At 46.0% G+C, this 12635-nt stretch overlaps 1 protein-coding gene across 1 annotated transcript in view; it reads left to right on the forward strand.

The window, feature by feature from the left end:
• Nucleotides 1-515: 515 nt before the first annotated feature.
• The window catches only part of LOC135114702 (homeotic protein distal-less-like), a 17195-nt gene continuing 5075 nt past the window's right edge, over nt 516-12635 (forward strand). The window contains exons 1-2 of the mRNA XM_064030633.1: nt 516-851; nt 2824-3008. Coding sequence (XP_063886703.1) covers nt 635-851; nt 2824-3008 — 402 coding nt within the window. The 5' untranslated portion in view covers nt 516-634. The remainder of the gene's footprint in view (nt 852-2823; nt 3009-12635) is intronic.

Here is a 12635-nt window from a genome sequence, read left to right on the forward strand (position 1 = left end):
ACGCTGAAGGTGCTACGTGTCGCCACCTACAGGAACGTGTCTCTCTGGATCCTTTTCTTTTCCATAATAAAGAGGTTTTCGAAGTCAGCCATGTGTGTTATCGTTACAGTGAAGGAAGACTAGTGTATCTGTACCTGCATGTATCAGTATTCTCTAGTAACTTGCACAAAACAGACCGAGTGACTAAACTTAGTATGAGTATAACTATATATTTTCAAGTGATTTGTTAGCAGGTCTTACTACCATGTTTCAAATGCTAAGGCAAGTCGATGGTGGTTCGCTCATTTCATTCTGATAAACAACACAAAAACTGGTGCGTCTCTTCAAGGGGAATATCCGCGCGTGTGGCAACTCTGCGGCTGGGAGTGTTTGGTCAGTGTCCTGGAGGGAGGAGCCTGCCGAGCCAGCCAATCAGCGACTCGTATATGTATGTCAAGTATCCAATCAGAGTTACCCTAGCGGGAACAGGGGGGCCGCTGATTGGTTGTCGGTACATTAAAGTGCTTCATCACGCTTTGACGGGATGCCAGGAATAACACGTTCATTGTGCTCCCAGTTTCTGCGTGGCGGTCGTCGCACTAGCCGCTTGTAATTGTGATAATTGTGTTGTGTCTGGCGCAGTGAGTGTAGCGGGATGCTGGACCAGGAGCTACTCGCCAAGGGCGCCCTGTCTGAGGGGCAGCAGCAGCCTGCACCGCCCCACCTCACCAACCCATACTCCCAGTTCCAGCAATACCAGCAGAGCATGGCTGGCTACAACAACATGGGCTATGGTTTTCCCATGTACACCCAGAACGGCTACGGCTATCCCCTGACAGGCTACCCGCACGCCCCCAGCCCGCCCACAGACGGTAAGTTGCCTGGCCAGCTCCCCGCGCCTCCCTGGGCCTGTGCACGCTGCTCACACTCATCTTGTTTCACTTCCGCACTTCTCTTCCATTCATTCCTGGTCCCTTGTGACAAATCGAACTTGTGTACCTTCTCTGTCACCGATCTCACGCTGCAGTCAGGCTCGCTCGGGGAGGTGGCGGCTGGAGAGTGGCGGATCGCGGCGGCCTGCATCGAGACGCCCTGGTCGCCGCCGCTAGCCGCTGCCGCTGCAACCGCCGCGTCGCCGCCGCCGTCCCGCAGCTTGACACGGACGGCTGCCCTGAGATTTTCCTTCTTTTCTTCGTTCATGTCTTTCTTCTGCTCCGTTGTTTCCTCGACCACATTTTTTTCCCTTGTCCCGGCCCCTCCCTTGGCTAGGCTACCCCTCCCCCCACGTCATTATAGTAACGGAATCATCATTATCATTATCCCCATTACGATAAGTGTATAATGGCCCTCGCCACTCTAGTACTCCTCTCCGGTGCACGTGGGAGTGTTTACATCCCGGCCCCTCATCTTCCTCCCTCCCTCCCTCCCTCTCATTCAAGCATCTCATTCCCTCTGTTTAAGGGAGAATGATTTAGTTCACCTACTGAGTGCTGAGAGTTCGCATCGCTAGTGTGTGCGTGTCTGTGTGTCTGTCTGTGTGTATTTTGTTTTGCATCCATTCTTCCAACAACACATCACATACTTCCCTTCATTCCTTCGTTGTGCCAGTGTTTTTTTTTTTTTATCCGTTTTCTTTTTTTTATCTGTTTTCTTTTTTTCTTTTCTTTTTTCGCCAAATTAGTGTTCTGGCAAGGTGCGGTCACGGCCAGGCGCGAGATGGAGTGGAAAATACTCTCACTAGAACGTGTAATATTTGCCAAGAATTTTCCAACACTAATGTGAAGTCGGTATCTTTATCCTCCGGCCATAAGTTTTAGAAAATGGCGCCTACTTTTATTTTGTCGCGCGATGTGCAGCACGGGTCCTCCAGGGTCCTGTGTCCCATACATCTCTGGCCTCCTTGGGTGCTCCTTTGTCATGTGGCGGCGGGTAACATTTTGGGACGTGATAATGTTACGGACGCCTGCCTACTGGTGAGCTCCAGGCGGCCGTCACGCAGGACACTTGTCTTGTCTCAACACAATACGTTGCCTTTCCCTGCACCTCAGGCTGGGCTCGCTGCGTCTTCCACGAAGCGGCTATTCAACGCATGCCTTCTTTAATGAGATTTTTTTTTTTTTTACATAAATACAAACAGGTTTATTGGTCATTACCATCAGCTGCACAAGAACTAGATTCAGTCTCCTGAGGCACGCCTTACCAATTGGCGATGAATGTAGCCGAGCAGGCAATGCCCGCCGCTACCACTTGCCTCCCGTGTGTTCACCTGATAATGCTGCGGTGCTGCCGTGCATTGTTTCACTAGTGTCTTTTTGACCAGTTTGTGTTTACCATGACCTATAAGCATTGCGGAATAGTGACCCTCGAGGTGCATTCTTGACGCCACGTAGCGTCGCCCGTGGCTAGCGAGGCCTGCACCCGCTGCACCGCTTCCACTGCTCGGGCTATTTTAACCTGTTTTTTTTTTTTTTTTTTCTCCAAAAGCAAGCTTTCATGGTATGTTTCTGGTATTTTTATCATATTTATCTAGTTTGGTGAGAATATTTCATGTGTAATTAAAAAAAAATATTATTACCATTGTCGTTTATTTATTTATTTACTTTATAATCATTACCGTCATCATTAGAATAAGTACTTTTAATATCAGCATGAATGTCACCATCACTGCTGCTAATTCATCTGGCCTGTGTCTGCACGAGCAGCATCCTCCACTCATTGCATCCTTTATTCCCGCGTGATGAGTGTGGTGGTGGTGAGCCAGGGCAGCGACAACAGACGCCCGTCCCTCACGAGACGGAGGTGCCGTGCAGGAGCCTCACACGCTAACACCCGCTTCCCTTGCAGTGACTGAGAAGACCGAGGGGGGCGAGGTGAGAGTGACAGCCAAGGGCAAGAAGGTGAGAAAGCCACGCACCATCTACTCCTCCCTGCAGCTACAGCAGCTCAACAAGATGTTCCAGAGGACTCAGTACCTGGCCCTGCCGGAGCGCGCCGAGCTGGCCGCCAAGCTGGGACTCACACAAACACAGGTGAGGCAGTTTTGGCACCGCACCCTGCATCGCCTCAACACTCACATTCCATGCTAATTTTACCTATCTAATTATGTACTCTGAGGGTATCCCCCAGGCGGCAGAGTGGCCTAATGAGCGCTGCGTGGGGCGAAAAGGGTGTCAGTGGAGAAATATGTGTGTATATTTTCCAATGGGGAGTTCAGAGTGCACGATAATATGCGGGTGGTGCTTTCACCGGCTTTTTGGCGGATAACCACTAGTTGGCGGCGCCATAATGACTCGCGGGCCACAAGCATCCCGCCGCCAGGGAGAGGCAGAGTCGTAAAGCAGTACTTAATGAGCCGCCACCATTATGACCTCCGGTGGTTAGGATTTTTTTCTTTTATACGCGTTTGCAGGAATTTCAGCGGGTCGCGTAAGGCACGCCTGCAGGATGCTTTCAAGTGTGTTGATCCTATCACTGCTACGCTGTATTTTGCTTGTGATCCCTTACGACTTTTTACACATGTATTTTGACATTCCAGTATCTTGAATAATTTTGTAACCTAGAAAAGAGAAAATTAACTTCCCACTCTCTCTTTTATATATATATATATATATATATATATATATATATATATATATATATATATATATATATATATATATATATATATATATATATATATATATATACAATTTTTTTTCTTTTTTACATTGCTCTCACTCGTAACAAAGACACTCATTTACACATCATTTCTGCCTAAATGAATCAATTGGCGACGAGAAACGGCGATGGATACACCAGTGATTCAAAAGTAGCTTGGAATTTACTTCATTAGGTTCCGAAGGCCGTGTGAGTGCTGGAGTGCAGGAGATATATTCATGGCAAAGGGCAAAGGTGAAGCGCTGGCTGAGGAGGATCACCGCCACTTTTCATGCCCTTGACTAATTGCCTCAATAACTTTGCCTATACTGATGCCAGGCTTTGATTTACTGATATAAATACGTGGCCATCAGGAAGGCAATAATAGGAGACGTTCATCATGCAGTCATTTAGTTGCCGTTAAGACTGGCGACGAGAGCACGGGAAAAAAAAAAAAGTAATGGCTGGGATGACGACGCGAATATCATGTAGTTCACCCAATGATGAGCGAGACGTCAATGCTTGGAATAAAAAGAGACGTAAAAAAAAAAAAAAATCGGGGTGACGAGGCACAGAGGAAATACCACAAGACAGAACGAGTGTGCAGAGCTTTGCGGAGCGGTGGCGCTGTGGTGCTGGGCAAGGGAAGCAAGGGAGACTGGGGAGGATAGGAACAGGGGGGGCGCTATGCTGGTGTTGGGCAGAGGAAGTGAGAGGGAGTGGATAGGATAAAAACACGGGGATGATGGTGTGATGACTGAGGGAGCCTAATCAGGATAGGAACACGCCTTGTAGAGAAAGGAAGAAAAAAAAAGTATTCTTTTTTTCAAGGATTTGTTAAGGTTTTATAGCAGCTTATACGGATTTCTTTATCTGATTTTATTTATTTCTTGTTTAAATATACATAAACTTCTCTATCTAATGCGTGGTTCTTGATCTTGTATACGAGTGTTCGAAGCGTGGTGTAAAGTATCTTCAGGGGTTATTTGTCTCTTAAAGATAATCGGTTAATTTTAAATAGCTGTTTATATCATCTGTGCAATATTCATTTATTCTAATTTATTTATTGTTGACTACCTCCACACGAGATATCTTGATGTTTACACTGTATACTAATGCGAGGCTTGTCTAACGTAAGTCACTCGTGCGCGCCTCACCTCACACACCTTGAGTCCCGCTGCTGCAGCCTCGCCGCCGCGCACACCGTCGCTTCATAAGTAATGTCACCTCGGCCACACTCCCCCGCCGCAGCGCCTGATGGAGGACGTCGTTTTTGTCCGGCGGAAAGATTACGCGGTTACCGATTCTTTCCCTTCACGGTGATTAGGTAAACATCTGAATTTGCACGCTGTTTTATCTCTGCCGTGTTCCAATAAGGGAAGACTTGATTTGGGTCTGTCAAGGGTGGTTCGGGGGAGTACCGAGGCTACAGAAGTGCCTTGTGATTCTGTGTTAGAGAAACGGGGAAGTTTATACGTCTGTTTGAGGGAAGTTAAGCAAGAAAGTCAGTGATAAGGTAGTGCTGGGTAATGGAGGTCTGTTGTACGAGGGAGTGCGGGAAATGGAAAAAAAAAATGTAAGAGTGATGTGAGAAGTCTATTGGTCACTGGTATGGTAGAAAGTCTGCAGTGAGATAGTGAAGTGGGGAGTTCATAAATCCATTGATAAGGAAGACATGAAGAAAATTAAGTGTGAAATAGTGCAGCTGAGAGTTAAGGAAGTCACTGATAAGGAAAAGCATGAAGAAAATTTGTTATGTGGTGCTGTGAAGAAAATCTATTTTAAGTCAGTGCGGTGGGGAAAGAAATTCTCTGATAAGGAAGAGAGTGAAGAAAGTCGATTTTGAGACAAACGAGGAGTGAATAGAAATTGCCAGCAAGAAGCACGAAAAACACGCAGTTGTTGTAAGGTGAAGAGTGAAGAAAGTCAGCTGTGAGGAAAGTGAGGAAGACAACATGTAAGGTAGCGAGTGAAGAAAACCAGGTGTGTGGCGCTGAATGTTGAGGAAAGTATATTGTTACACGTCCTCCTCACTTTGCTCATAACTAACTTTCTTCACTCTTCACCTCACTCTTTTTTCTTGCAGTTGAGTGTCTTCACGCCTCTTCTTATCGGCAATTTTCTTCACTCCCCGTTACTCTATCTGAGAATTGACTCCTTCACGCTTTTTCCCTTATCAGTGACTTACATACTTCGTCGCCCCCTCACTCACAGTCTTTAGGGCGGGGAGTGAACCAGAGCAGGTGCGTGGCGGTGTGTGTTGAGTCAGCATATACAGACCTGAGAAGACGGGTCACTTGAATGATGGCGAATAATGGCGAATTAGTAACGGGGTTGGAAGGGAATGAGTCACCCAGTGGAGGAGAGGAGGCAGACGGCGAGAATCTGGGGTTAGGAGAGGAACGGGGAACGGGGTCACACATACAGGAGTGGGTCGGAATGCTAGGGCAAGTAGGTAGTCGTGTTCTGGTTCTCCGTGCTTCTGATACTTTCTTGCGTGCGTGCTAGCCAGAAGTGGGCTTGAGAGATGTTCATGTCGCCCTTCACCAGGTGTGCAGGTGGGAGTGGAGGCTAGCTGGTTACCTGAGGCGAGGCGAGGGAGCTGGGAACTGCACCCCCTCTACTCCACTCCCCACTGACGCTAACCACTGCCGCCGCCTCCACCCCTCACTCCCCTCGACCTACCGCCTTCTCTCTCTCTCTCTCTCTCTCTCCACCTCTATGCCTACCACCACCACTACTCCCGCCACCACCCTGACACCATCCATCTTCTAGTGCCACTTTCACCAGCACAGCCACAGCCGCCATCACCACCGCCACCTCCACTCCCTCCACCTTGTCACCACGGTCACTGGCGCAGCACCATAAAGCCACAGCGCCTCTCTGGGAAAGCCACACGATACAGACAAATCACTAATGTTTTGCGACGCTGGTGGCTTTAGTGTGTGTGTGTGTGTGTGTGTGTGTTGTGTTGTGTTGTGTGCTGTGTGTGTTTGTGTGTGTGCGTGTGTGCAATACTGGCCAGTCATAGTGAAGGGGGACAAGTCTCGCCCAGCTGCCAATGAAAAAAGAAAAAAAATAATTAAGGGTTTCTGATCAATACAGCAAGACGCTCAAGCACATTCATAATCCCCTTCGCTCCCCAAACCTGACGCGGCGATGATAAATATTCCAGCTGTAATGGAAATGAGAGGGGAAAAAATGTACATTAAGACGAGTGAGTCCAGCTGGGTTGTACGTAAGGCCGTGTCCGATGCGGGGCTGGCAGCGCGGCGCCCGGTACTGCTCCCTCGCCCGGGCTGAGACTGAAACATGCGCTCTCCGCGACTTATTTGGCGAAGGCACAATCAGCTGAACTTTACATGGAACGTTACTGTTATTTTCTATATTCCCCGCGTGTTGTTTATGTGTGTACGAAAATAGGTTCCTTTTTATTATATATTCAAAGATGAGTAGGTTTTTTCATTTGTATATTTATATATTTTTTTTTTATTTGAAGATGAGTAGGGTTTTTTTTTTCTCTTTTTGGTGCTGTTTAATTATTACTATTTTTTTTTTTATTATATGTTTCTGTATTTATGACGTGTTATTTAGGTATGCGTTAACAGGTATAGTTTTTTTTTCAGAGATGAGTAGCGTTTTCTTCTCATTCCTGTTTTTCATTTTTTTTTTTATTCCTATTATACGATCATTTTTATTTCCAGCATATTACAGATGTGTGCGTAAACTGATTCCTCTTTTTTTACTGAAAGATGAGTAGGACTTCCGTTTCATTGCTTTTCGTGTTGCGTTTCAAGTATATTTGTTTTTACATATATACGTGAATAGATTTTTTTCTTTCTTTATTCAAACATATATAGGGCTTTCGTTTCATTACTTCTCGTGTTCCGTTTCAAAGGGCCTGGTTGTTTGGATTTTTTTCTTCCCGTGTTAAAAGAAGATTAATTTTCTCCTGCGTGTTTTAACGTGTTCAATTCTAAGGAGCCTATATTTATATCAAAGATGGGAAGAACTTTCATTTCACTGTCTGAGATCCGTCTGAAGAGCCCAACTGGGACTCGTAGGTACTGAGAGAAAGTTAACTAAAAGAAGAAAAAAAAAATACACTCCCTTCCAGCTGAATAATTATTAACACTTCCACAGAAAACCTGTATAATTTATGAATTCCCTCTTCATTACCACACACAAACACAGGTGATACTAAAACCCTTCCTGAATACCAGCATCGCATCTAGCAACTTCTGTATTATAGCTTAATTTCATTCTTTCAAGGTGCTCTTTTATTATTTAATGAAAATCGACACAGTCCCTTACTTCATAAAGCCACAAGTCATACTGAAACCTTTCCTGACTCGCAGTTTTCCATCACAAGTTCCCCTCACAACGTACTCAGTCTGGTTTAGTTAGCCTCGTTATTTCAAGCTTTTACTATTACTGTTTAATGAAGCGAACACTGTCAGAATTGAAATATTACACATGTCTTTTGTTTTATAGCCACTGGAGTGATGTTAACTAAGTGCTCCTATTGTTTGACGGAGCTGACTAACAAACGAGAGAGTGAGTGAACGTTACGCTTGGCCTGTACAGGATTCGTAGTCGGCTTTCACTTATCTAGAGGGGCAGGCCAAGGGCTGAGATTAAACACATGCCTGACACACACACACACACACACACACACACACACACGGAGAGAGAGAGAGAGAGAGAGAGAGAGAGAGAGAGAGAGAGAGAGAGAGAGAGAGAGAGAGAGAGAGAGAGAGAGAGAGAGAGAGTTCAAGCTCACACACACACACACACACACACACACACACACACACACACACACACACACACACACACACACGCAGAAAGAAAAATAACAAGGGAATTACTGAAGATAAAATATGAATTGTAAATCTGTGTTGGAAATGAAGCCAATTAAGAGAGAGAGAGAGAGAGAGAGAGAGAGAGAGAGAGAGAGAGAGAGAGAGAGAGAGAGAGAGAGAGAGAGAGAGAGAGAGAGATGCGGCATTAAGAGGTGCATCATCCCAACACACTCCTGCCCATCAAATCTCACTCCACCTGCGCCATTCCCACAGCCATTAACAGCAGCCGGGCCACCATTAACCTGACCGTCCCCCATTGACTCCACGACGCCACCTCGCCTCGTAACGCGGGCCATTTTCTCTCGCGGAGATTATGATTACGCAACGACCAGGGAGGTTTGTCGTGCTGATGGTTATCTCTCCCCTCGCACCTCCTTCAGGCACCTGCAGGAGGGATTTGAAGGCTGCTCCTCAAGGGATGGCTGTGTTTCGCTTGTTAGATGGTTCAAGGGGCTAAGGGTCTCACTTCAGGCATTTCATATTTGTTTTCTTCATTGTTTCTTAGTAGTTGTTGTTTTCCAGAAGTGCTTTCGTAAGAGTTGAAACCTTCTGTCAATGTGTTTTCTTTTTCATATGCTAGTGGTAGTTCATTTATTTATATAGTTATTTTATGCGTCTATCTAGGACTTTGGACAATGATATAGGGAAGTAAATGCAAAAAAATACGATATGCCTTCCCTGTAAAAGTTTGTCATGCAGGGTGGAGTTCCAGAAGGGTTTGGTCGCAGGTGTTTAGTGTTTAGGTAATGGCAATAATGGGAAAAAGGTGTCATAACTATTTTTCGAGATAGGTTAAAGTAGATAAGTTTCAGTGAGGCTAGTTCAGGTAATTTAGGTAACTTGCCTATAGAGATCTATCGATACCTAACCTAACCACAAAGATAGCTAACGTGACTGATCGCCATGTCATACGAAGAATTGGCTTTTACACGATTTTTTTTTTCTTATGAATGATCAGATCTGTCCGTCGAATTAAAATCCACACAAAAATCAAGATGTTTAAAAAGATGTTCGAGTTCTCGCCACAAGTGAAACTAATTAATTTTTTTTCAACGGTATTCGTCGAATCAGTAATTTTAATCTCATTCACAAGGTCGTTGGAATTCTTTAGGTATATTAACCTCTATTCGTTGCATTAAATTGTAAATTTCTAAAACCTGGATAGATGTTTAAAAAAAAAATATTCTTTCCTCGAGATCACAGACTTTTTTTTCTATATGAACAATCAACTCTTCGCCACACCATCAATATTAATTAAAGTTCCTAAAAACTGTAAGGTGTCGGGGAAAGGGAGAACCTGAGGGCACGTGTTCATGAACCTCCCTCACGGACACGCACAGCAATCATTAACTCCACCACGAACATTCCTATCAGTACACAAAACCGTCAGGACAAGGACAGAAGGCAGAGGGCGACACACAAAAAGCTCACATACACATCCCCCACAAGAGGCAGGCCAGGACCTCCCCGCAGTCTCCCGCCCGAGTCGTGTCCTCCGCCTAATTATTTTTTCACTTACTTGCCCTCAGCGAAGATCTTCATTACCTCGCCGACCGCCCACAGCGACGGGGCCTGGGCTACTGCCGCGACCTCCCTAATGAATTGTGAAACCCTTGGCCTCCCCCGCGCCGCCCCCGGGTGCTGGAGGCCCTGTGTGGTCGAGGGAGAGGGAAGGAAGGAGGCGCGGGAAGGGTTGACAACGTTTTCCGAAATAGAGATAGAGACACCTGAGTTCGTTAGTCTCTCTCTCTCTCTCTCTCTCTCTCTCTCTCTCTCTCTCTCTCTCTCTCTCTCTCTCTCTCTCTCTCTGTCTGTCTGTCTGTCTGTCTGTCTGTCTGTCTGTTTGTGTGTCAGTCTATTTCAGTTGTCCACAGATTCATGACGTAATAAATAGGAAATGTGTGGCGATTGCAGCTGATCCGTATTGCTTATTACTGTTGCCGACCGATGGGTTTTAGAAATTGAGAGAGAGAGAGAGAGAGAGAGAGAGAGAGAGAGAGAGAGAGAGAGAGAGAGAGAGAGAGAGAGAGAGAGGGAGGGAGGGAGTAAAGGAGGGGCGGACTCTATTAGTTACAAGTTAAGGGGCGTGCATTGTTAGTTCCGCAGCGGGGCGCCCACCAAGTCGGCCTCTTGTCCACACACCTTTTACCGATCTTTGTTACACGCTTTAGTCTCCCTCCCACGCCCCTCGGCCCGCCTCGAAGTAAGCGCCACGCGGGAGGAGCAAGAGGAGGAGGAGGAGGAGGAGGAGCCAGCGAGCGACTACGCGGTAATTAGGAGGATGATGGACTCAATTTACTATGGAAGGCTCATTGTATGCGGGTGTTGTGCTGCGGCGGCTAACGAGGCTTAAATTATTATCGTCTATTGATGCTCTCCTGGTCGAGGGTTTTAACGCCTCTCCGCTCCTCGCTTTGTTGTGTGTTGTCTCTCCTTGGACGCTTTTGCTGATTTGTTGGTGTGGCTGGTTCGGCTTACTGGTGTTATCAATGTACTTGTTGCTATTGTTAGTGGTGGTGGTGGTGGTGGTGGTGGCTTTCTTTCTTTTTTTCTTTGTTGTCTTTTTTTTTTTTTTTTTTTTGATTCTTCAGGTTTGTGTTCTTCCCTCGTATTTATCATGTCTGCAAAAATCTTCATCCTTCTATCTTATCTTATTATTTTTTTCTTCCTTTATGCTCTCTTTTCTTGTTCTACCTTTTATTCTTTTTTTCTCTTTTTTTTTTCTTTCATTACTACCTCTTCTATCAATACTCTTCCTTTCTCTTTTACGTCTTCCTCCTTCTCCTCCTCCACCACCGCTGCCTCTTCCTCCCTTAACGAACAGACGCAACGAGGTGTGAAACGCACTAATATACCCAACACCATTAGCCGGCCAGTCAATCAAGTAAGCTTCTTCAAACACACAAAAATAACTAAACTAAAAAAAACCCTGTCACTCCTTTTCACAGCCTTCTACCATCTCCACGTCGCTCCCTGACAATATTAATCCCTTTACTGTACATGTGAATTCACTCCCGCACCGCCCGCCTGCTAATAAAAGTAGAAAAAATGGTCATACAGGTGATCACGGCAGGTGAGGACGCGGCGGCATCAGTCTTCTCTTTGTGGGCTGACGGGGCGCTGCTGTGATATTTATGAGGTTTCTTTCAGCACGGCCAATTTGGAATCACGGCCCTGTACGCTTGAATATCCGAATAGATTCACACTGTAATAGGAGGCGAGAGTGCGTGTGATGAAGAGGTGTGTGTGTGTGTGTGTGTTAAGTGATAGAAAGAGAGAGAGAATGTTAAAGCAAACGAGAAAGGAGGCGAACAAATAAGTTGATTTCGTATTTTTCTCTCATTCATCCATCTTGTCTTCATATTGTATTCGGCTCTCCATTCTTTCTCCTCCTCCTCCTCCTCCTCCTCCTCCTCCTCCAATACGGACACACCTGCTACTTCGGTATTTCCAGCCTGGTTGCGCGGCGCCGAATTATTACATCGCCAAATCTTTCTTGAGTTCCTCGGGTGCTGATTACTCATCCTGGGAGCCGAGGCGGAGGTGGTGACGGGGTGGTCTGCGAGGCGACTTGGGTGGTAGTGGATCGCGGTGGTGGTGGTAGTGGTGGAGGTGATGTGGGCTGCTGGCTGCGGTGGGGCGGCGGTGGTGGTGGTGGGTTGCGGTGGAGGTGTGGGCGAGTATGGGTTGCCGCGGTTTGGGTGAGGACGGGGAGGTGGTGTGGGTGGGGAGGGGGAGTGTTATGGTGAGGGCCTTGTGTGTGTGTGTGTGTGTGTTTATTGGGAAGAAAGATAGTTTGAGAAGTTGAAAGATACATGAGTACATAAAATTTTGTCAACACATGAACACATGAGGAATATACACACATACATACATATGCATACGATACGATAGAAGGTGTTATAGTGAATATTAACTGGCTATGCTGGGAATTCATGGTTACATAATAAATAAAGATGTGCACTAGTGAAATACTGAAGCAGATGAAAAGAATATTGATGATAATGATGATAATGACAACTGTAGTTCTTTTTTTCCTTCTCCATTTACTGAGAAGTCGTGCTTTGAGTGACAGGTGTAATAGACTTAAGGGAGGGACTGGACAAGGAAGAAGAAGAAGAGGAGGAGGATGAGGCGATGGTGGAGACGGGGGGA

The sequence above is a fragment of the Scylla paramamosain genome, chromosome 2, assembly GCF_035594125.1.
Source record: "Scylla paramamosain isolate STU-SP2022 chromosome 2, ASM3559412v1, whole genome shotgun sequence".
Taxonomy (NCBI): Eukaryota; Metazoa; Arthropoda; class Malacostraca; order Decapoda; family Portunidae; genus Scylla; species Scylla paramamosain.